We start from the raw sequence: 25,284 nt of genomic DNA, 5'->3' as shown, positions 1-25,284 counted from the left end.
CGAGTATTCTGATAATAGCTTCTATCAAGCTGGGGAAAAGACATGTTGTTTCAGTGAAACAGTACATGATGGCAAAAGTTAGTCACAATCAATTCTGTTACATGAACATTACAAAATGTGTGTATATACGACTATACAGTATAAGTTGTTCATTTATCGTGACTGTTGAAGACCGTATGGTTGTTAATGATTGCTTACAGTTATTTCATTTGAACTTTGGTGGATTGCTGTCTTATTGGTAATCATACTATATCTTCTTATTTTTTTTTATATTTGTCCAATCGCAACATTTTTATGCACACTGTATCGGCAAATGAGTTTTCAGTACAATAGAAAAATGAAAAGAAAAACATGATGTGATCTACTTGAAAGTGCCTGAACAGATCTCAAAGGGTTAAAAAAAAAAAGGATCTTCTGCAGAAATTCCCACTTAAGGTTTTGCTAATTGACAGTAAAAAGTCACATAAAACGTGTAATGTTTATTCATGTTTGTACAAAATCCTATGTTAGAATAACCAATTCAAAGCCTTAAAGAGTTGTACATACATTACAATCATAATCGCAAATAGTTACCTTATTACACTACCCGGTTTATCTACTCTGTATTCTAAGTAAAGTTTATCACCACGAGGGACGGTAGCGGATTGCATTTGTGATATATTGTCGGAATTCTGTAGATAATATTTTTCTGGGACTGTTCCACCCTGGCAAATCTGTAAAGTATCAATATATAATTTACAATTTATTTTTTTCTTTATGGGCAAACACTAGTTCTTGTGTTTTCTAATTAATAAAACATTATGAACGAAGGCGAGAGTTAATATACACCCATTTGAACACATTTGTTTAAATAGAAACAAACGATATGAGATAAACAAGCAGTTATATTTGATAAACTCCCTAATACTACATAAACGCATACACTAATTGCATATTTTTGTATGGTGGAACATTGTTAGACGCACATAAAATATCTGCACTTGACAGCGTTGTTTAAAAAGCTCCAGAGAAAACATCAAAGAAGTATCAAGACCAATAACTTTAACTGCCTTATTACTATATAAACATGGTATCATGTTTTCATGTGATATACTTTTTGTTGGTGTACTAACCATTGTAACACATTTAGGATTTCCGTCTGGGTCTGTTAACTTTCCACCATAGCAGGCTGGTAAGTTGTCTGGATCAATGTAACGTAACAATAAGTCTTTGTAATCATCTATAATGTACAAAGAGAATTTTGGTAATGTATAACTGTGAAAACTAAAAAAGTCTTCAAAAAAGTCTTCAAATGCAGATACATAATTGATGGTAAACCAATTGGTTTGCGGTTATCTATCCATTATCTTTTTGCTAGCTCTTTTTAAATAACATTAAAAATTGTCCTGCACCAGATGCGCATTTCGACAATACATGTCTACATGCACTTCAAACCACATTCATAGTCTTCTCTTACAATTTTAACTTCATAATTTGTATAGCATTGGAACTGAAAATATATCTTCAACAAGACTTAAAAAGAGGAAAATTAACAGCATAGTGAGCATACTATCGCTTGTTTTGTTGTATCACTTCAGTATTTCTGTTTTTGCGTTGTTTTTATCTTATAGTTGGTGTGTTGCCATCGGTTTTAACTTGCACCACGGATTTGTTTTCTCTCAACTGGTTTATGACTTTCAAACAGCGGTATACTACTGTTGCCTTTATTTACAAAATATTTGCATTATATTATTCAACCAAATGGGGCAATGAACCCTTGCAAATGATAGCTATCAGTATATGCATGTGTGTTTAGCGTTATAAACTTATAATCTAACTAACGTAAAGGCCAATAGGTATTTAAATAACATTTACCTAGTTTATACAATGTATGGATATTATTAATATAATTACAAAAAGTATCTAAATATAGCACAACATATACCTCCTTTTACATGTATTTTCTGTTTCATTTCATCACTGATCAATGGTCTTGCAATTTTATACAGTAGAGGAAATATTCGTGGCGCTGAAAAATATTATTAAGATATATAGTCTTAGAATTTGTCTCGAAATGCATAAGACATTAACTTCATCCTTTAAGTGTAACTCTCTCCTCAACGTGTAACACTTCTGTGAAAAGGTATTTTCAATTATTTGCAGTTAATTTCATTTTTATATGTGTATAATATCCCCCTTCGGATCTCATGTCTTACTACTAATTTATTGGACAACTTAAATAACTTGTTCTTGATTTCTATAACTTGCTTTTTATTGCAATTTATTTATTTGGGTTGCCTTCCAATTGATCAGAATACAATGGGTGCTAATTTCTATGAAAACCGGAACATAATTGAAAAAAAATTTATACAATACAGTTTCAGCTGTGAATTTTTCTTTACAATTTGACAGAAACCAAGTTTTGTAGACAGAAAACACATGAGTCTAGAGGAAACTAAGGAGTTGTAGTAACAGAACCATATTGTATTCTTTATAACAATATCAAGATAATAGTGACCTATGACAATTATACAAATGACTTACGCAAGGGATCAAACATATAGCATTGATGACAGTCTGAAGTTATAAATGATACACACATGATGTAAAGCCGGCTAAACTCCATAAGTCAGGAATATGACAGTTGTTGTCCATTTGTTTGATGTGTTTGAGCTTTTGGTTTTGGCATTTGATTAGGCAATTTCCGTTTTGAATTTTCCTCGGAGTTCAGTAATTTTGTGATTTTACTTTTATGATGATTTAAACAGGAGTCTGAAGTGGAAAAATGGGTGCCATTATATATGATTCTTCATCACTTACCATTTATAACTAATAATCGTCTCATCATTTCTGGATAGTTATCTTCTAATATCTTTACCAGATGCAAATACATCTGCATCCCTATTAATAGTTACAAAATAATTTGCAGTAAATCATTATAGACGATAACATATGAAAAGCAAAGGTTCGGTAGAACCGCTTCTCCGAGCTCTCCTTTATTTGTACCGTTCAAATACTAAGATTTGCAAGCCATTGTTTTATCAATAAACAGAAGCGTTAGAATCTTTATGAACAATTGGAACTAAAAATGAAAACTAAATTCATCAAGGACAATTTTTCTGATTGAGCCAGAATCTTTGTTAGTTTAATTATTTTTCTTTTATGTACTGAAACATAGAATAATTTTGGATTGAAATCATAAAACTAACAAATCTCAGGTAAACAACATTTGTTCTGAGGCAAAAGTAAAAACAATTCTTTGCACTATTTTATCAAATACACTCAAAAGATACTTCAAAAGTAACATTTATACTTTATAAGAGTGTTTCAACAAACGTTAACCTATTCGAGTTGTCTTACTTTAAACAGAACCTGTATTATCTATTATCATTAGAAAGTAACTCGCGCTTGCCATCTACCATTTCCTACGAGAAAATATCTGTACCAAGTCAGGAATATGAAAATTGTTGTCATTCGTTTGATGTGTTTTTGATTTGGCCATTTGATAATGGACTTGACGTTTTGAATTTTCCTTGGAGTTCGGTATTTTTGTTATTTTACTTTTTGCGTTGCACAGTACACCTTAGTAGTAAGTTATGAATAAAGCCATTTTTTATTCTATTTTCTAATCAGATTTGGTCAGTATGTAAGATATCCTCATGATTCAACAAACATAGGTAATATTTACGACATTCGTTACTACTCGGGTTCTTTTCCTCCGTCTACATTATATAGCGGATGACTAGATGGAGAGAAGCGGATTCGCCGAGGTAAGCCGATTGGTATTTATGAAAGACATGTATAATTGTACACATTAAAAGGAGGTAGAATAAACCAAATTACAATAAAATTACTTTTTTTTTATTATTTTTATTTGTTTCTAAATAAACATGTATATCTTGGAAAATATTGTGTCGACTTGTAAGCTATTATGTGTGGTGTTGTATACCTATACAACCACCCTTACAACAAGAACACAGGTCAGTAAAGACATGTATACAATTTTAATACTAGTACACAGTGCCGTTCGAAATGTACAGAAAGAAGTTATAAAAACTAACAAACTCCAAATTAAATTCAAAAAAGAAAACCAATAAAAACTCCCACACCCACTCCAATCAAAAAGAACTTTTGCTTAAAATATATAAATACATAGACATGACCGACATGGAAATGTTAGTAAAACTACCATTACATAGGGGTGTTCGGTTAGAAGGGAACATCCACATATTTTATGAATTTAACCAGTTTTATTAAAGGACTATTGTCTGTTCCTGGTGTTATAGTAGGCCGATACTACTTGACATGATTGCAGGAACATAAATCTTTAAAGGGTGTCAAAGCATAAATAAAAACATTTATTTTGAATCGCATGCTTTTAAAGGTTAATGAGTGCATGATTACGCGTATAGAATTAAAGCATAACAGCAACATAAAAAAGTAAATCACAGACACGGAATTGACTGTACCCTCGAGTCCAATAACTGTTTGTTATTCTGAAAATGCACGCTTATTGTTAGGAAAGCGACCCAAACCTACCTGGAACCCATAACATTGAAGTTCCTGTATCGGCCATATCAAATATAACTGTCAAACCATCAACAGGTCGTCCTAGCTACAAACAAAGACAATTAAATAGCTATATTTTTTTTTATTATAATAAGATTAGAAACCGTTCTGAAAATGACGAAACAGAACAGTTTTTCTGCTGACGATATACTAAACATGCTAAAGTTGCATTAAGTGTACATGTATGTCAGTATTTATAGATTTATAACTAGTACAAGTTTGATAAATTTGATCGTTTACAAAAGTCCGTGTCAAAAATGTCACTACGTTACGTAATGTATTGTCTCATGTTTGAACTTGCATGTTTCTTACAGATAATGTGCATATCCGCACTAAGTACTAATATTTTGTCAAGTTTGGTAATTATTGTATACAATAGGTAATCGTGCTTTTCTATTTCTCAGGCATAAATTACCTTAGCTGTATTTGGCAAAAGTTTTAGGAATTTTGGTCCTCAATGCTCATCAACTTCGTACTTTATTTGGCCTGTATATAATTTTTTTTGGAATCGAGCGTCACTGATGAGTCTTTGGTAGACGAAACGCGCGTCTGGTGTATATACAAAATTTTGTCCTGGTATCTATGATGAGTTTATTTATCGCAAATGGTGCAGCTAAATGCTTGGCATGCAAATCATTAAAATTAAGTTAAATTATTTTTTTTTCCATTATAAAGAAAAACGGAAATAAGTCCACTAACAAATTTCGACTGACCATATGTGTTCGAAATATGGTACTGTGGATTTATTTATTTTCGTGGGTACCAATTTTCGTGGATTGAGGGAACATTGCATATTCGTGGATTTTTAAATTCGTAGTTTTGGCAAAGTCTGCATACAATCCTTTAGAAAATTTGTGTTTCGTTAAACATTTAAATTCGTGGTTTCCCTGTACCCACAAAAATTGGTATCCAACGAATATAAATGAATCTACAGTAACTTAACTTTTAATAAAAATGAGGTCATAAAGAAATGTACTTGAAATAAATGTATTATTTTTTTTTTTTTGTATATTAAGAATAAAAACAATTTAACACTTAATCCAATAGATAGTTTTTACAAGGTAAAGTAACCGGTATTAAAATACAAATAACAACGAATGTCACTAGAAAAAGGGGTGTCCTTAATAGTAAAAAAATTAACGATACCAATTTTCTTGCACCAGATGCGCATTTCGACAATACATGTCTCTTCAGTGATGCTCGTGGCCAAAATATTTGAAATCCAAAGCTTATATAAAAGATGAAGAGCTATAATAGCTAGCAGTAGACATTTTGTCTGCAAAAATTATCATACGGTTAATCTCTACTAGTAGTATATGGCATGCTCCACTAGTGGCACCTAACATGTTGAGGTTTGATGTAGTGTAATATTATATTGCATGGCAGTTGAAAAGATTATATATTATAGACAAAATAAATCATTGAAAAGAGCAAAACATCCAATTCGTTCAGTCTGGAATTTGAATGCAATTGCGATGGTGATTATTTACCTTTTGGCTTTGATCTGCCCAATCTTTAATTGTCGATTCACATTGAAGAAGTTTTGTTTTCTCCAGGTCAGATTTTTTTGTGGAAAACATCAGACCTTTGATATCAAGCTTTCCAAATAATTCCACACGTAGTGGGGAACCATCAATGGCATGACCACAAAATCCACCAGTTAAGTATTTTCTTAATACCTTTAATCGTGTAATAAAAAAGATATTTTATTATTTCACATCGAATTATATAATGCAATACGTTAAACGAGCGTTTTCTGGTTTTAAAAATAGTTTTGATAGAGTGTTTTTTTTTAATGATTTTTACAAAAAAGAGTTGACGGTATTATTAAATTATATAATAAATAGACTACTGAAATTTAAATCAGATTTGACACATGTTAAAATTCATCAATGCTTTATATTCACCCACCGTAATACGATTGCAGGTTCTAATAAATGTATCCAAAAAAAGGGGAAAAACGTTGTGAATTAAGGGGGTAAACCTTGGTTTAGGAAAATAAATATTTAAACCAGTCAACTTCATCAATGTATTTTAAGCACTTACCTGAAACAGATTGAAAACAAAAGATGTAACATAGAGGCTAAGAATTTATATATGAATTTGGTTTACATGAGCGTACAAATGATTTTAAGATTATTTTCCTTTACTTAGGTCTAACTCCTTAAAATGAACAAATGTACAGGTTGTAAATTAGAAGAGGGAAATTTGAAGATGTTTTCTTTTGTAGTTTTCAATTTGGGAAACTGTATTTTTCGAGGACTAAGGTCCGTAGCTTCAGGCATGTTAAAGAATTTTTCGATGATTACTTTTCTCTAGTAATATATAGTTTGATCTAGGTTTTTTACATTTGCTTAAAATTCGTTCGTTTTTTAATTGCATGATGTATAGTTTGATTATTTGGATACATTTATGTGTTCTTTGAAATAATATTCTATACAAGCTAAAGAAATATTGACTAGTCTCTGCTATAAACTTTTAAAAGGAGATAAATTCTCGTCGGTTTTAACACTATTACAAAGGGAAATAACTCGTGTTTAATTATTACCTCGGGTGGCTTGTACTCTTGAAGTAGAGTATTGACTCTTATCTTTTGTTTGAATTCGATGCTCTATTGAAAAGAAAAGAAATGTTATATTAATAATATGCATGTCAAACGTGGTAATGTGTATTAATAGTTACCAAAAGATATCAAAGATACCAGGATTATAATTCAATACGCCAGACGCGCGTTTCGACTACAAAAAATCATCAGTGACGCTCAGATCAAAATAGTTATAAAGCCAAACAAGTATAAAGTTGAAGAGCATTGAGGACCCAAAATTCCAAAGAGCTGTGCCAAATACGGCTAAGGTAATCTATTCCTGGAATAAGAAAATCCTTAGTTTTTTCACAGGAAATTTATAAAAATTACCATATTAAATTTGCATCAATTATGGTAGGAAAACTTTTAAATTATGTTATACATTAAGCAATACGTTGCTGATTGGTTGAGATACTCAAAATATGTTCATCTTTACCACCCATAAATATGTTCATCTTTACCACCCATAAATTAATATGTTCATCTTTACCACCCATAAATTAATATGTTCATCTTTACCACCCATAAATATGTTCATCTTTACCACCCATAAATATGTTCATATTTACCACCCATAAATATGTTCATCTTTACCACCTATAAATATGTTCATCTTTACCACCCATAAATATGTTCATCTTAAGCACCCATAAAAGAGGGACGAAATATACCAAAGGGACAGTCAAACTCATAAATCTAAAACAAACTGACAACGCCATGGCTAAAAATAAAAAAGACAAACAGAAAAACAATAGTACACACGAAACAACATAGAAAACTAAAGAATAAACAACACGAACCCCACCAAAAACTAGGGGTGATCTCAGGTGCTCCGGAAGGGTAAGCAGATCCTGCTCCACATGGGGCACCCGTCGTGTTGCTTAAGTGATTACAAATCCGGTAAATAGTCTAATTCGGTAGGTCATATTCATGAAAGGGAAGGGGATTGTAGTTACGACGTAAGGAACATATCCGATATCATTTGTGAAACGGTTATTCCATAACGGTCAACCAACTCGTGATGGCGTCCGTAAAATTTACGAAGGGATGATTTCAACTTCACCATTTGGAACTCTTTGTTTAATAGCTTCCTTGTGAGCAGCAAACCTCTATCAAGAAAATCATGAAAGGAAATGCAAGCACGGGAATATCGTATCAATTGGGAGATATATACCCCGTATGCAGGTGCTGCTGGAATGTTGCTACTTAGAAATGGAAAGTTCACAATTGGAAAGCTGAAATCATCTCTTTTGTCGTAAAGTTTTGTTTTCAACCGACCCTCATTGTCAATTTCTAGATGTAAGTCAAGATATGAAGCCGACTTTACTGTATCTGTAGTATCCTTTATCTCTAGTTCGATTGGATAGATGCGTTCCACATAGTCACCAAATTTTGAATTGATTAGTGAAAGAACATCATCTATATAGCGGAAAGTAGAGTTAAAGGATATTGCTAACTTCTTATCTTTCTTCCTAAGAAGTTCCTGCATGAAGTCAGCCTCATAATAATAAAGAAACAAGTCGGCGAGTAGAGGGGCACAGTTTGTTCCCATTGGAATGCCGACAGTCTGTTGAAAAACACGTCCTCCGAACGTAACAAATATGTTGTCAATCAAGAAATCAAGCATCTTGATAATATCAGTTTCAGAGAATTTTTTGTTTGAATCAGAGTGATTCTTTACAAAGTAGGATTTATCCCTCCCTAAGACAAGATACTTGTATCTACGTTGGCCATTCTTTTTTATGAAGCATAAATGTGTTCATCTTTACCACCCATAAATGTGTTCATCTTTACCACCTATAAATGTGTTCATCTTTAGCACCCATAAATGTGTTCATCTTTACCACCCATAAATATCTTCATCTTTACCACCCATCAATGTGTTAATCTTTACCACACATAAATATGATCATCTTTACCACCCATTAATGTGTTCATCTTTACCACCTATAAATGTGTTCATCTTTACCACCCATAAATATGTTCATCTTTACCACCTATAAATATGTTCATATTTACCACCAATAAATACGTTCATTTTTACCACTCAAAAAGCTACCCTCTTATTTAAAACTGACAAAAAAATAGAAGCTTAATTCATAACCCCTTTTAATTACGTATAATCACGTTTGTAAAGTGTGATCAAAATTTTTGTTTTCAAAGGACCCATTCAAGCATATATAATACATTGATATGCCATATGTAGGATGCATGGTTAAACATTCTAATTGCACTGACTCCCTAAATATTGATCTGCTTATATAAAGCTATAAATATTAAATTTAAATATATATATAGTACACCTAAGATCAGTATGTTGATTGATGACGCACGTATAAGTTACAGTCGTGTAATAAAAGATCTGTATGACGCTAAAACAAATTGAATACAAAATACTCTGGTTTCATAAGGTTTGAAAAATGTAGTACTACAAAAATATTTTGTGTGTTACATCACGGTATGTTCCTTTACAATTTGTATTAAGTACGTTTTAAACTTTAGGAAGTGAGTTTGATTCGAGAAGCACTGATGAGTCTTTTGTAGACGAAACGCGCGTCTGGCGTAAATATTAAATTTATTCCTGGTATCTATGATGAGTTTATTTTCGTAAGATTGAACAAACGTTTTGAACATTTTATAAAAAGAAATGTCATACAAATCAGATATTATACTAGCTCAAAATATATGAATCCTTATTTCCGTTTAGAAGATGAACAAACTCGGATAACTACATTTCGTCCTTCTAATATACCTATTTAATACAACAGAAGAACAGTGCTGAAAGCTGAACGATCATTCAAACCATCGTAGTAAGATACTGATGATATCATAAAAAAATAGAGAGGTGAAAGCTGAACGATCATTCAAACCATCGTAGTAAGATAGTGATACTGATGATATCATAACAAATAGAGAGGTGGTCGATCATTCAAACCATCGTAGTAAGATACTGATGATATCATAACAAATAGAGAGGTGATCGATCATTCAAACCATCGTAGTAAGATACTGATGATATCATAAAAAATAGAGAGCTGAAAGATAACAAAGGCAAATTGAAATGCATAAGTCAAGAATACACGCACACAAGAATAAATTAGGTTAAGCTAAAAAGAAAAAGAAAAACATGAAAACAAGAATACACACAGCACAACATATAAAACCAAAGAGTGAGCAAAACGAAATACACCAACAAAACTGGGTTGATCAAAGGTGTTCCTGAAGAGTATGCAGATTTTGCTCCAATTTTGTAACCCTTCGTTTTGCATATGCAAGAAATAATGCAATTGTTATAGCCATAAAAGGAATGGTGCTACGTTAAATGACCAGCCATTACAAAACTTTTTTTACAGTTCATTACTTTTTTAGTGTGTTCACACAACTGTTCTAAGTTAGGTAAGGAATATTGTGCGCAACGGCGTACAAAGATGTTTATCGCCGCTTTATTCTTTATGTCTCTGGCCCAATTCAAGTCAGTAGCAGGAAATTATTTATTGGGTTGTTGTTGATGATGTTGATTGCTATCCGCCATATTTCTTGTTTTTGTTTAAATTTAGGGAAAACAAAATAACTGATGTCAAAATATCACTAATCGACTAAGAATATAAAAATTAGGTTAACAAACAAAAATTAGAGAATTGTATGACCTCCAAAAGTAGCAACACCGGAAATGAAGACAGAATAAGCGTTGTCTGATATGAAAGCATCACTGCCATGACTGCTAAGCGAACTTACAATCAGTTAACATGTCAAAATCGGGAATAAGACACAATATCGTGAAATAACTGATTTGACGACTTATCTAAAAGCGCGCCTGGAGTATTAAAATTAGAATCATTGAATCATATTACTAGTATGTCAAGATACAAGACCACAAAAACATATTGTCAGAGAGAGGGGACAACGTCACATCCTGTCGGTCAATCAATATTTCGATGGTGATCGCAAAACTTGCGTATGTTGATTTAAGTCATTATCCTTGGCAGCTCTGTGGGGGCAGTTTTGTTTAAGAATCACCCTTTTAAAGTTCCTACATTTTGAACATGAACGAACGTAACGTATTAATTGAGATATGTAAACGCAATACGATGAGGGTCTGGATGGGGGGGGGGGGGGGGGATCTGTTATTCTGTAAACATTTAATTTTCACCCCTTTCTTCTCTAATCTTCTAAAAAATAACCCCTTTTTTCTCTAATCTTCAAAAAATTAACCCCTTTATTCTCTTTTCTTCATTTTTTTGGCCCGTTATTCTCTAATCTTCATTTTTAAGGGCATTATTCTTTAATCATTAAACCCAATCCAAACCCTCATACGATGGACATAGGTTATGTTACTGGTAACTATGGGAAGTTGACAAATGGGATGTCGAAATCATCACGTGTCATAGATTCTGGTGTTAGTATCGAAGGAAAGATCAAGATATGAAGCTCCCCTTTCAGTTTCACTACTAACATTACTCTCAGTACTACCGAAACTTCAGAACTACATTGGTCTCTTCATCTAGGACAAAGCATTGTCCTATAATATATGACTTCTCTTTCCTTTTTATCGTTTGCGTGCCTATTTTTTCATGGGGTTATTGGGAGCAAAACATACAGCCATTAAAAAAAATAGAATGGCAAATTACGAAAACAAGTGAATAAAAACAATTACAAAACTAAGAGAAACAGAAACTATCGCATCATAATCAAACAGGAACTATTGCCCCACGATCATGTTGTAGAAAACTAGAGAAAAACATTATTCGTGTTATGTCATGGCGGTGAGGGTCGCTATTTTGAAGAAGACATTGAACTGATGATTAACTACCAGAAAAAAAGATTTATCATTGTTTAACGACTTATATCATGCACCACAGACATACATAGCTATAACCTTTTGAAACCAACCCATCTCATTATATATCATCCTATCTTTTATTAACAATATAGTTACATATAAAGTTTGGCCATTAAACCAGACCACGCATACAAAAAATCAGGTCATTAGTTTTATTTCTTGACGATCAATGTTAGTACTTACAGACAAGTGTGTAATGTTTAAGTATACTATATATTATGCATTAGTGTAATGTTTAAGTATACTATATATTATGCATTAGTCATCATTGACAAACTTCACGGTGAAGATTAAAGTAATTTGATTTAAAATGTCGTATCAGAAATACTTACGTTTCGTAACATTTGTTCCGCTTTTTTGACATCAAAGCATCGAGCTGTAATTAAAACACAATCATAAAATCATGTACAAGTTAATCCTTTTTTGTTTTGCAATGGAAAGTAAAATAACAAATTACCTAACTTCAAAGACAAAACAAAACGAATGGTAAAATCAAAAGCTCAAACACAGCAAACGAAAGGAAAACAACTGTTATATTCCTGACTTGGTACAGGCATTTTCTTATGTAAAAAAAATATGGATTAAACCTGGTTTTGTGTATGAAATAATAAATGATGTTTAGCTTCAAATTACAGTTTGTAGCTTTTGTTAGGAATTGTAACTATAGAATATTATAAAGTTTTATATCAACTAGATCTGAAAAGCTATTATCGTTTTTTTGCTGCTAGCATACATATACAACGTTGGATCACTTTACTTTACACACAATTACTTTGACCACTCTACGCAACTAGAATCAGGGGCGGATCCAGACATTTTAAAAGGGAGTTGATGGTCGAAAATTCCCCCTGGATCGGACACTGAGAACTATTAACCCTTCTAGAGCACCATGTTTTCAATCTCACACAACCGCGTTTTGATGTGTTTGTGAAGCTTAGTTTTTTTTCATTTAAAGACATGTGTGGTTTTTCTGTAAATCTGTCTTTCCTTCAACTATATCATTTTCTCATTTTCTTTACTTCAAGTTGTGAATGTTAACTGCTCCCCACGTGTTTTATTTTTTTATCTATTCAATGCTTCCTTGTGCTATTTAGTGTAGGATTGTGTATAATATAAGTTTTTTTACATAATCAACATGCACAATTTGTAGTTTTAATTGTTGGTTTCTGATTTTGCTTTGAAGAGCAGATTTCTGTCTGGAACTAATAGGTATCTGCTAAAATCCGACAACAGCTTATTTAAAGCTGATCAATTTGTTTGATATTCTATAATTTTGAAAGTTTGTATAAAGAAACAAAAATCCTTACCTCGAAGCCATTTTTCCAAATCATAGCTATTTTGGTCTGCAATGTCTTTAGTATTTTCTTTAAGCTTAAATTAAAAAAATTATACGTTAACAACCGGCTGAAAGTTCATTATTTCATCTTAGTTTAATATATATATACTTCTTTAATACTTTTTTACATTTTTGTTTCTTTGTGTCGATCACACGAGTTGTTCTCTATTCAACTGTTTGTATAGCTTGCTCTTAAGTTGTGTCTGTTATACCATTTTTTTCGAGTTAGGGCATTGATGGAACACCACCTTATTAAATATGGGTGTGCGCTAAGTCAGGACCCTGTTATTCGATGGTAATCAGCTGCTGAATACCTCATATATTATTCGATTATTGTTTTGTACATTAGTCTGTTTTCACGTTTGCATTGTTTCAGTATTTTCATGTCTGGATACAGCATTTTGATCTCTGATGGACAATGATTTCATTGGCAATCGCAACCCATCTTCTTATTTTTTTATAATCTTAGGAACCTAAAACATGTTACCATAGAATTTTAGCAATATGTTACTTTGTATTCTTTGATATCTTACTGTAAACATTACACAAAGGTTTCTCGTTGAGGAGTTCTGTGAAAATGGACAAACAAAGTATGAGGCGAAATTATCTTTCTGTGAAACTAATCTAAACGACTACACGGAAGCATAACACATTTTAAAATTTTAAATTATAATTATAATAATAAGTGCCTTATTCCCGACCTTATAAGTCAATGATTTTAGAAATACAACATAACGAAATGTGCATTTGTGTAATGTACTAATCCATAGCCAATTCTTAATATCAGAAATGGACGTGCATGTATTAATGTGTCTCTGAGTGTATAAAATACCTGCAGCAATGCCTTTTGTTCTTTCGCCGTCAATGGTTTTCTGTTGTAACTGCTGTTAGCGTTGATATCGTTCATTTTGAAAAAAAGCTGTATAAAAACAACTACATTACAATATGCTGTTTCCTTGTACAAATGTCAAAATAAGTAAATCAATGAATAAAATTGAGAATGGAAATGGGGAATGTGTCAAAGGGGGTCAACAACCCGACCAAAGAACAGACAACAGCCGAAGGCCACCAATGAGTCTTCATTACAGCGAGAAACTCCCGCACCGGAGAATATCCACCAATTTAAATCTCTAAGCGAGGGACTCGGCTGTGCGCATTTATCTTACCACACAATTCTAAATGAGGTTATCTTATATGAGCCCATCTAACTAAGAGTTCAGACAGTGTGTAAGTATATATGACAAGATTTTTCAAAGCAGAATCCAATACAGTCCCTAAATTTGACATTGCATATGAAACACGTGCAAAGTATAATAGAATTATTTGTTTTACATCTTTATTCCCCATATCTTACAACCATTGATTGATGAATTAGTATTAAAAATCGGAATAACTTGTTTACAGAATTTTTTAATTAGGAATGAAGTAACTGCTTCAGTTGAAGAGTTCAAAATAACATTTGACCTTTTAAAGCGTTCGTTGCGCTGTGAGTTTTGATCATTGTTGAAGGCAATACAGTGACTAAAAGTTGTTAGCTTCTTCGGCATTTGATTTCTAGTGGAGAATTAACTCAAATGCAGTTATACCACATCTTCTCTCAATAAATAATTCAAAATTTGGTGGCTATATCTTGAACGCATCTATCCCATCAAACTAGAGATAAAGGATACAACAGATACAGTTAAGTCGGTCTCATATCTTGACTTACATCTAGAAATTGACAATGATGGTCGGTTGAAAACAAAACTTTACGACAAAAAAGATGATTTCAAGTAGCAACATACCAGTAGCGCCTGCATACAGAGTATATATATCCCAATTGATACAACTCGTCTAAACATCAACCCAACAATGTTAGATCTGTTAATTTGCTTTCGCAAATGTTTTGTTCTTCCCTCGCCGGGATTCGAACCCATGCTACTGAGATATCGTGACAAAATATCGCCTGCACTGTAGCCGTCCCGCTAAACCACACGACCACCTGGGCTTCACAAATTGATACTATATTCCCGGGCTTTTTGCTGCTCACAAGGAAGCTATTAAACCAAGAGTTCCAAGTGGTGAAGTTGAAATCATCCCTTCGTAAATTTTACGGACGCTACGAGTTGATTGACCGTTATGGAATAACTGTTTCACAGATCTTCCTTATGTCGTATCTACAATCCCTTTCCCTTTTCACGAATGTGACCTACTGAATCATATTATTTCCTTGGTTTGTAATAACATGAGCAACACGACGGGTACCACATGTAGATCAGGATCTTCTCACTCTTCCGGAGCACATGAGATCACCTCCAGTTTTTATTGGGGTTCGTGTTGCTTAGTCTTTAGTTTTCTATGTTATTTATTGTGTTCTATTATTTGTCTGTTTGTCTTTTTCCTTTTTATCCATGGCGTTGTCAGTTTATTATCGATCTATGAGTTTGACTGTCCCTCTAGTATCTTCCGACCCTTTTTTATACCACATTTTCTTATCTTTATAAACAAGTTTGCGTGTAATAATCTCATCGATGATTGTGAACCGATTTAGTCCTACCGAATAATCTATTCTTCAATAAAATAACGCACACTTTTATTATTACGTTTTGGGAACACTGTGTATGAGCGTTTTGTATAACATTGAAAAAAATACAAACATCCCTGGCCACGTAGAAATGCATTCCGTTGCTTCTTTTGAAAATCATCATTGACTTTACCAATGGTCAATGGAAATGTCGCTATTTCGTAACACATTGCATATTAAGCCAGCCAATATCAAGCATTTTTCATATCCTTTATTTCACCATAAGAGAAATACCTCAGTCTATATGTGGGAAGTGGGTAGCAAGTCCACAATCATTAGAGAATTTATTACCGGTATACCTCTATACATTTTCACGTGCAAATTGAATCTCATTCTACACTATGGTATACCAACTAAAAAAAATATGTATTATTTTATCTGTTGTGTATATCACTTTCTTTGCGTTCGATTTATTGATACTTGCAGAATAAGATGAAGAACATTTTTAACTTTATATAAGGGCAAACACTTACCTAAGGCTTTATATATATACCACAGTTCAATATCCAGTTTAATATCCATATATCTTCATTGTATTAGATCAACAAATCTGAAACATACATAAGGAACAAATACATAAGAACCCGTAGGTATTGTATGGCATTTATGCTGGTTTATTGATATTTATCTTTTTTATATCTGAACCTGCATATAGACAATCTGCAGGTAGTTATTTCTGGAGGAATTTGATTATATCATATGTTATAAAAAAAAAAATGAAACCGAAATAAATAACCAGACAATAAAAAGTAAATCCATCTAGGGTGCAACATACAATCGTCGACAATATGTGGTATCTACATGTATACAATACAACAACTTCAAAATCATCCTGAGTCAATAAAAGTAGTTAACAAATTAAAAATACAGTCAAAGATAAGCCATCGTCAAATAATAGTTCATATAAGAACAACAATAATGTATATATGTTATTGTTAATGATTTTTCTTTGTCATATTATTTTTATAAAATTAAGTCCATATGTACATAGCACACAAGTTCCGGGAAGTTTTACACTCCTACCTATAGGAGTCTACTCCCGTATTCGAAAAGAAGAACAAAAAATAGGAAAGACATAAGTAACCACTGCGTCCAAGGTTACTGGCTTGTGATAGGTACAGTCGGCCAAGGATCTCTTAGAAGCTCATGCTATGTATTTGATTGTATATATGAACCCGAACTTAAATACAGATTATTTTACTTTACTATATATGAATGTGTTGCGTTTATAAACCCTTTTTCAGATCCAAGTTCCTCATTTTAATTTTACCGATCATGTAAATAAGCATATTTAGTCCCAGTCAGGAGCCTGTCATTCAGTGGTTGTCGTTTGTTGATGTGTTATATATTTGTTTTTCGTTCATTTTTCGTACATTAATTGGGCAATTAGTTTTCTCGTTCGAATTGTTTTACATTTGTCATTCCGGGGCCTTTTATATCTGACTATGGACTTTGCCCATTGTTGAAGGCCGTACGGTTAGTCTCTGTGTCATTTTGGTCTCTTGCTGAGAGTTGTCTCATTGGCAGTCATACCACATCTTCTTTTTTAAATATTCAACAGATCAATATGCTTAACAGAGAGGGGACTTACATAGATTGAGATAAGTCCATTTCTTTATATTTATTTCAAAAATAATCTGGGAAAAAACCAATTCGTCTTTGACTGAACAGTGTAATGAAACGTAAAATGAAGTTGTGGCATATTTTAGTGTTTACATCATAGATGTACAAATAGCTTTATACATCAATGATCCACAATGACATCTACGTGATTGTGACTCTGATGGATAGTAAAACTCATTAGCTATCAATACTCATTTACTTTCTTATATTGTCACTCTTATAACACTTTCATGATCTAAATGTCAATGGTCATCACACCCGACTAGACTCCAGATTAACTTATAAAATACATATTATTTTCTTTATAGGTCATCTCTTAACGTATATGTTGCTTTAACTCTAAGGTTAAATGAAAATCAGTCAAGAATGTAAATAATTCAGTTCCCATTATGAAGTTGTCGTAAATAAATAAGAACACTTTAAATTAATCTTGTTTTTTGTCCATAAGAATAGGTAAACAGCTACAATCCTTGGCCTGTAACTTGTTTGTTTACGTGTGATCTTTTTATTTTTAAATTTTCACTCCAATAAGTAGCAAATATATTGATTACATGTGTACTTTAACAAAATCAAGTCCAAAAAAGCGAAGCAAGTGCCAGGAATTTAATATTAGAGGATATTCTATGTTAAAATCGGTTTCTGAAGTGGTTGACATTTTGATGTTTCAATTATTTACAAGTTTGCGTCATGTGTACTATTTTAGAATTCCTTATATAAAACATTTCGAAATATCATGTTGTGCTTTCGATAAAAATAAACTTAAGATTCACATAAAAGTTTTATAAATAATAAGAATTTCGCAACGTCACTATATTATTAAAAGTATTGAATAAAGATAATGATATTTCCTACATTAAAAAAATGTCACCTCCATCAATTATATGATTTATCATATTAAATAATACAAATATATTAAATAACAGAAGAAAATATTTACCCAGTTAAAATTGTTTGTAAAACATATAGTTCCCAACATTCACTGCGAAAATAGTACCGGAAGATCTTGCCAAAAACAAAAACAACAATTCAATAATAAATTTTTCAAATACCAAAACAGTCAATGGCCGAACTAAATCTGTCCACCGAATATATGTTAAGTCCTCCGGCTAAATAATGGTCATTAAAATGACCAGTAGACGTCTAGACCAAAGAGATATTTAATAATCTTGACGGATAATGGGACTGGTTTTATAACACATTGTACTGTTTATTGTGTATTGAATAAATACATTTCTTGTGTTTCTTTACTTAGCGTGTTTGTTGACATACTTTAAAAACGGTGTAAGTCCCACTATCAAGCCTCTCTTTGTGAGCTATAAACAATGTAGGAATCATATTCATCAGCAATATCATTTCTGAAGCTACATATTAACTGATTTATTAGAAATAGCAATTGAGATGGTTTGACTATTAGAGTCTTAGGACTAATGACATATATATGACTGTGTCCCCCATGCAGCTCTCATTCATTGGTTTAGTTATATATGCTTTTCTGCACTGCCGAAGATTTTTTAGGTGTCAAGAATGGGAAATAAATTAACACCTGGATAAAGATGTACCTTTGTAAAAAATATATTTATTTATTTCAAATAAAATGACTTTAATTACTTGAATAGGTTGCCAAATAAAATCTAGCTTCGATTTCAGCTGTTATTAACTACGTTTGATTTAAACGCAGCAAATCTAATTATTTTTACAAGACGATTATTCAGTATTGTAGTCAATTTTACAGATGAGTGTTACAATTGAATACTTCCCCCCTAAAGAGATATGTTTGAAAGGCAATTAGTAAAGGTAAAATTCGAAGTTTTCACAACATAAATCAAAGTACTGAAGTACTGAACATCGGATGACCGCCGGTTCTTGTGGATGGTCAAAAGCACATGTCACAGAAACAGATCACATCTCTATACCTGAAACTTGGGTCAATTTACAGAGATATTTTTTTCTGATACAAGTTCGTGTTTGGATGATGAATAAATGACAGGAAATTCAACCTCACCGTAATAACTATTATATTGTAGTGCAAGAAATCAGTATACCTTGGACTATTATACTTGTATAATAATAGTCGTAGAGAATACACTGGTTTGTTGTTATATATATTATTAATATTGCGATTGCATGTATGTACCGATTATCAGGTTGTCTGCATGTTGATATCGTAAATTATCGGTCGTCCAACTGTCTATATCAATCTGCTCAGCTCTTAATAAAACTCCATATCACGGCTTTGTGACGTCAAATACGTTGACCTGGCCTTAATAACTTTGACCCGGACATATCAGCGACGTCATAATGTTTGAACCGACGTTGATAAGTTTGACCCGAACTTATCAAGTCAACGTCCGGTTGCTGGTGAAACTAAGACAATACTTCCAAAAGACGCAAATACAGCCCGATAAATCGATTATCAGGTTATCGGCATATTAATATTGTAAAATATCAGCTGCTCGACATAATTTGAAGGCTTTTTGATCTCGTTCGCTGCGCTTACTCGACAAAAAGCTTCATATTATGTCGAGCAGCTGATATTTTACGATATCAACATGCAGACAACCTGATAATCGGTACATATCAGCTGCGAGACATAATATTAAGCTTTTTGTCTTCGCGTTCTTGACGCTTCTTGTCGCTAACAGTTCTTCTTGACGTTATTAGTGAGACCGCTATTTTTAGATTACATGTGGTCATTTACACTACACGTATAACCTGTGTAGTGATTTTTATTTTACGATAAATTTATGAATGAACGATAATTTTATGAATGAACAAGAGCACCTGACCTCTTTCTGAAACACCAATTAAACATATAAAATCGTATTTATTAAGATATAATTCAGTCAAATTTTCACCACTAAATCAACAACTGAAATGATTCCATATTTTGTTGAAACTTCGTACAACCGGAGAACAGAAATCGCAGGTATGAAAATGCACTTTTTTCACTGGTGTTGAAAACCCAAAACTAATTTGACTAGAATTTATGAATGACGGAAATTTAAGCGATAACAATACATCGGAGTGACCTCAAGGTCATCCTCTGTAAAAAAAATCTTGATTTAGTTCAAAATGTTGTCTATATAATTAATGACGTTGAATTTACAAATTTATAAAACACATGTGAATAAGAATTTAAAATGTATATGTAAATATTGATAAACCAAACATAATGTCCCTTTGGACTTGACATAATTCAGAGTATTTCCAACAATAACAACAATGCTTTATTCTCTAAATAACGAAATGAAAAATAAAAAAAAGTTACAGAAAACGACATGCAAAATAGACATACAAATAGCTCATATACATCCATTTTATTTGAAAAATTGGTGGGTAGTAGTCTTGATCTTTGGCAATCTTACCACATCTCCTTATTATTACATAGCATGAGAGAGATGAGCTACCATTTGTGTAGTAAGCAGTGGAGGATCCAGGAGGAGGTCCGGGTGTTGGTACCCCCTTTGTTTGGACGATCAATGCATTTGAATGTGGACATGTAGTTGGAACCCCCTTTGTCCTGGGTTTGGACCCCCTTTTTGTTAAATGGCTGGATCCTCCCCTGAGTAAGGGATACGATATGAAAACATCATGGCTCGCTTATCATTTTGATAAGTTAATACTGCTTTTTTACGAGAATTGGAACAAAAACATAACAAGAGCACAGAGGCAATGTAAAACCTGTGGAGTCCCAGATGATGAATCACATTTCCTTTTGTATTGTGACAATTACATAGAATTGCGTACAACTGTATTTGCTTATTTGTTTGTTTGAAAGAAAATGTACTATTATTTTAACATACTGTTGCGTCTAGTAGACTAAAACAGATTCTAAACCCCACCCCTAACTTGACTTGTTTGTTACATAGGAGTCTTCATTGAGCATTCTTTAGAACTATTGAGCGTGCAAAAAATAGCGCCATATTTTTTCTCCAAATATGCATGTTTACTAGTAAAGTGAAACTCGACTAGAGCGCTCTATAGTCGGGTTTCTCCTTGAAAGTAAACATTCATATTTAGAGTAGATATAAAAAAAGAAGGTGTGGTATGATTGCCAGTGAGACAACTGTCCACAAGAACCAAAATGACACAGAAATTAACAACTATAGGTCACCGTACGTCCTACAACAATGAACAAAGCCCATACCGCTTGGTCAGCTATAAAAGGAACCAAAATGCCAATGTAAAACAATTCAAACGAGAAAACTAACGGCCTTATTTAAATAAAAAAATGAAAAATCGGTTTATTGGTATATATATAGTACAAATAAGTGATATATATTGAAAAATGTAGAATTTATGATAATAAGGGGGAGGGACGGTGGGGGTTCATACCAGGATCCTGTCATCAAGCACATACATGTATGCGTAAGTTACTAGTAATAAATACTTACAAGAAATGCTTACATATCTTCCTCAATGATTGCGGAAAACAAGATTACGTTCGCATTATTAAAACTAGTTATTCAAATGTTTGTAAATGTTTAAAATGTTTTAATTATAATATCACGGTGCATAACTATACATGCAAATTAAAAAGAACAAACGATTTTGTAATTATAATACGAAGATAAACGTACACAAAAATAAAACTTACAATTAAAAATGGATATAATCGAGTATATATACTGCAAAAATTAAACTAATACATCTATTATACAAAGTAATACTATACAATTACTGTCTTTTGATGAGGAAAATATGCGGTTTTATTGACTTTTGAAAAAATGATATTCACTGAGGCCGACAGCCCCATATTTACCGAAACAAAATACAGTAATTGTTTTATTCCATATTCCGAGAGAAGAAAATGTATTTAATGACAAACATATACCAAAACAAATTTAACATGAAACAAACATTTTACTATAACATTGCATGTAAAAGCGCGTGACGTTTAGCGCGGTGAATAACACTTTCTCAGGTGAATATGCTTTTTTATTCAAAATTCAATTCATATAGAGAAACCTACTAAAATAATACCAATATGGAATAATATTAAAAATCGACAAAATCGAGTGAAGTCAACGTATATTATTGCATATTTGTAAATCTAGATAACATCATTTAGAAAATGTGTTTTTAAAATTAGATCTATCTTACCTTTGTGACTGACTGTTGGTGTTTATTATTTTCAGTTCGGTGCGTATCGATCTGCATGGTATAACTCTGCATGTTAATATGGCAAAGTCATCCTGGCTTGACATTGATAGCACTTAAAAGGTAAACTACCGGTCATGCCAGGTGAGGTGATCGTCAGAATACAACCTATCCGAATATAACATGAAAAATGTCGCTTTTAAAAGAATAAAAGTAGAGCCTACAAAAGAGGTACAATCACAAAAAATTCTGAACTCCGAAGAAAATTCAAGCGGAAAGAACCTAATAAAAGCAAAATCAAAAGCTCAAACACAGCAATTGAAAAAACAACAACTGTCATATTCTTAGTACAGGCATTTTCTTATGTAGAAAATGGTGGGTTGAACCTTGCAACACCGAATATCTCTGTTATTTATATAAGTCTTGCAAACAATACGCTATTGTACCTATCTGCAATCATATACATGTTTATTGAAATAAATTACAAAACATCAAATTAATTTTATTTCCTCATCATTTGAGAGGTTATATGTCTGAATGCGCATTTGGTGTATTACAAAATGCTTAATATTAACACTTTCAAGAGTCGATACCTCTGCTGGAGGACAATTATTTCCAGAGGGTATCACCACCCACTAGCTCAGTAATATGGTACTGGCATGATATAAAATTGAGAATGGGAATGGGTAATGTGTCAAAGAGACAACAACTCGACCAAAGAGCAGATAACAGCGGAATGCCACCAATGGGTCTTCAGAGAAAATCCCGCACCCGGAGGTGTGCTTCAGTTGGCCCCTGATATTGCTTTGATAATAAAAAAAATACTTAACTCAAGGGAAGCTCTGACTGAGAGTAATTGCACTATCAATTCAATGTAACAGTCTTGTGAATACTCCATTATAGCCTATCCCCTATCTATTTATCCTGTATCTATCTTTTATTCTGCAGTGTATATATGAAACATTGAACTTCAGTGCCTGACTTATTGTATGAAACATTATTATGTCGAGAGCTCAACACGCGGCATTTCATCTAAGAGCTCGAAACACTGCGTTCTATCTAGAGTGCTCAACACACGACATATTATCAGGAGTTTTAAAAATATTTTTTTCGAGCGGTCAAGATAGTAAATGTAATATCATTTCGCCATCCATATGTCATCTGCCTCTTCGAGTCTATTATGAATGTTCCAGGTTTTAGTCACAAGTTAAGTTTATAAATAAATTATGTTCAAGGATAAAACCACGATCATGTCTCAGTGCAATGAATGCACCGTTACATTACAAATTTCTGTGATCGACAACATTCTTGTGGTGGTCTAGAAGTTTAACATAAGAAAAAAACGAAATACCAAGTCTATAATAATAGCCCTTGATATATCTATATAATATGTTAGAATATATTTTTTCACTCTTTTGGTCTGTTGGAAAATGTTTCTGTGCTGTATTTAGATCCCTCTACAGTGAAATTTGTTACATGCACACTTATAAAAGTTGCGGTTTTTATCCAACGCAAGCATAGGTTTGAACATTGTTTTCAATTTAGACTTGTTTATAATTTACTTATATAGCATATGTAAATATCATAATGTTTATGCAAGAATCTATTATATATAGGTGATTATGCAATATACATGTATATGGTATACAGTAATTGTGACAATTAAAACAAAGTAACACATCGATATTTTTACGAATAAAACTCTTCTTATCTCAAGCTTGTCTAAACTCTTCTGTTTTATCAAATCAAATATTGAAACCCCATTTTTATTTTATAGACCTGTTTGAACAAGCAGTGTGGTCATAGTTTTTGCTCTTATGTTGAAGACCTCATTGTGACTTTGAGATAAAGAACAGCAATAAACGAATGGTTTCTTTACCTTTGACGTAGTAATGTTATGTAACTAAATAATTAATTAGATTGAATAGTGTTGTCCCCTAGCTTTATACATACATTGTAGACCAGATTTAAGACATATTTATCAGTCTACGAATTGATACACAATATCGTTTCTTATTTATATTTTTTGTTTGGTTTACCACATTGAATAGTTTATGCCGAAACTCTGGACCGATAGAGTAAAAGACTTATAGCCGTTAGCAAGAACGACAGTTCTAGACAAGAACACTTATTGACTTTACTATTTGAGGAACATTAATTAGGGACACCATAATACTGCGATTGGTTTACAACTACAACCACTTCTCCCCCAAAATGCCAATAGCGTTACGTTATATTACTTTTGATGTTCGAAGAATGAAATAATATGCACAATAGTTTATATAAAGATATAAACCATTTGACTTATTTTCTGTGGACTTTTGGTGCACTGAAAATGGTAGCGCTTATGTTATTAAAACACAAATGATCACGAATCTTGCAATAGGTATAGAAAGATGTGGTATGAGTGACAATCAGACATCTCTCCATCTAAATAACAATTGATAAAAGTAAACCATTATAGGTCAAGGTACGGCCTTCAACACAGAGCCTTGGCTCACATCGAACAACATGAACACATGAGTACATGAATAAGGTGTAAACAAGCCTTGGTGTACATCCTATTTTTCGAACTTCATTCGTACGTTCTGTAAAATGTATCTTCTTCTGTCAATCCCTTTCCATTTAAATTATATAGTTATACGTACAATTAATTTGTGAATAAATTAGACTATTGTGTAGAAGAATGA

The 25,284-nt window shown here is 32.5% G+C and overlaps 1 protein-coding gene across 2 annotated transcripts in view; it reads right to left on the bottom strand.

The window, feature by feature from the left end:
• The window catches only part of LOC139528345 (retinal-binding protein-like), a 28,177-nt gene extending 5,459 nt beyond the window's left edge, over positions 1 to 22,718 (bottom strand). Inside the window, exons 1-12 of one of the 2 annotated variants that reach the window (XM_071324287.1) lie at positions 22,598 to 22,718; positions 16,345 to 16,421; positions 14,141 to 14,227; positions 13,280 to 13,343; positions 12,305 to 12,348; positions 7,097 to 7,159; positions 6,039 to 6,227; positions 4,519 to 4,594; positions 2,800 to 2,880; positions 1,925 to 2,008; positions 1,113 to 1,219; positions 574 to 713 (exon numbers count right to left, since the gene is read on the bottom strand). In XM_071324287.1, the coding sequence (XP_071180388.1) occupies positions 574 to 713; positions 1,113 to 1,219; positions 1,925 to 2,008; positions 2,800 to 2,880; positions 4,519 to 4,594; positions 6,039 to 6,227; positions 7,097 to 7,159; positions 12,305 to 12,348; positions 13,280 to 13,343; positions 14,141 to 14,215 (923 nt within the window). In that variant the 5' untranslated portion in view covers positions 14,216 to 14,227; positions 16,345 to 16,421; positions 22,598 to 22,718. The remainder of the gene's footprint in view (positions 1 to 573; positions 714 to 1,112; positions 1,220 to 1,924; positions 2,009 to 2,799; positions 2,881 to 4,518; positions 4,595 to 6,038; positions 6,228 to 7,096; positions 7,160 to 12,304; positions 12,349 to 13,279; positions 13,344 to 14,140; positions 14,228 to 16,344; positions 16,422 to 22,597) is intronic. The other variant, XM_071324288.1, reaches the window with a different exon arrangement.
• Positions 22,719 to 25,284: the final 2,566 nt, after the last annotated feature.

Source organism: Mytilus edulis, chromosome 6, assembly GCF_963676685.1.
Source record: "Mytilus edulis chromosome 6, xbMytEdul2.2, whole genome shotgun sequence".
Taxonomy (NCBI): domain Eukaryota; kingdom Metazoa; phylum Mollusca; class Bivalvia; order Mytilida; family Mytilidae; genus Mytilus; species Mytilus edulis.
This window is presented reverse-complemented; position numbering and strand designations above follow the sequence as displayed.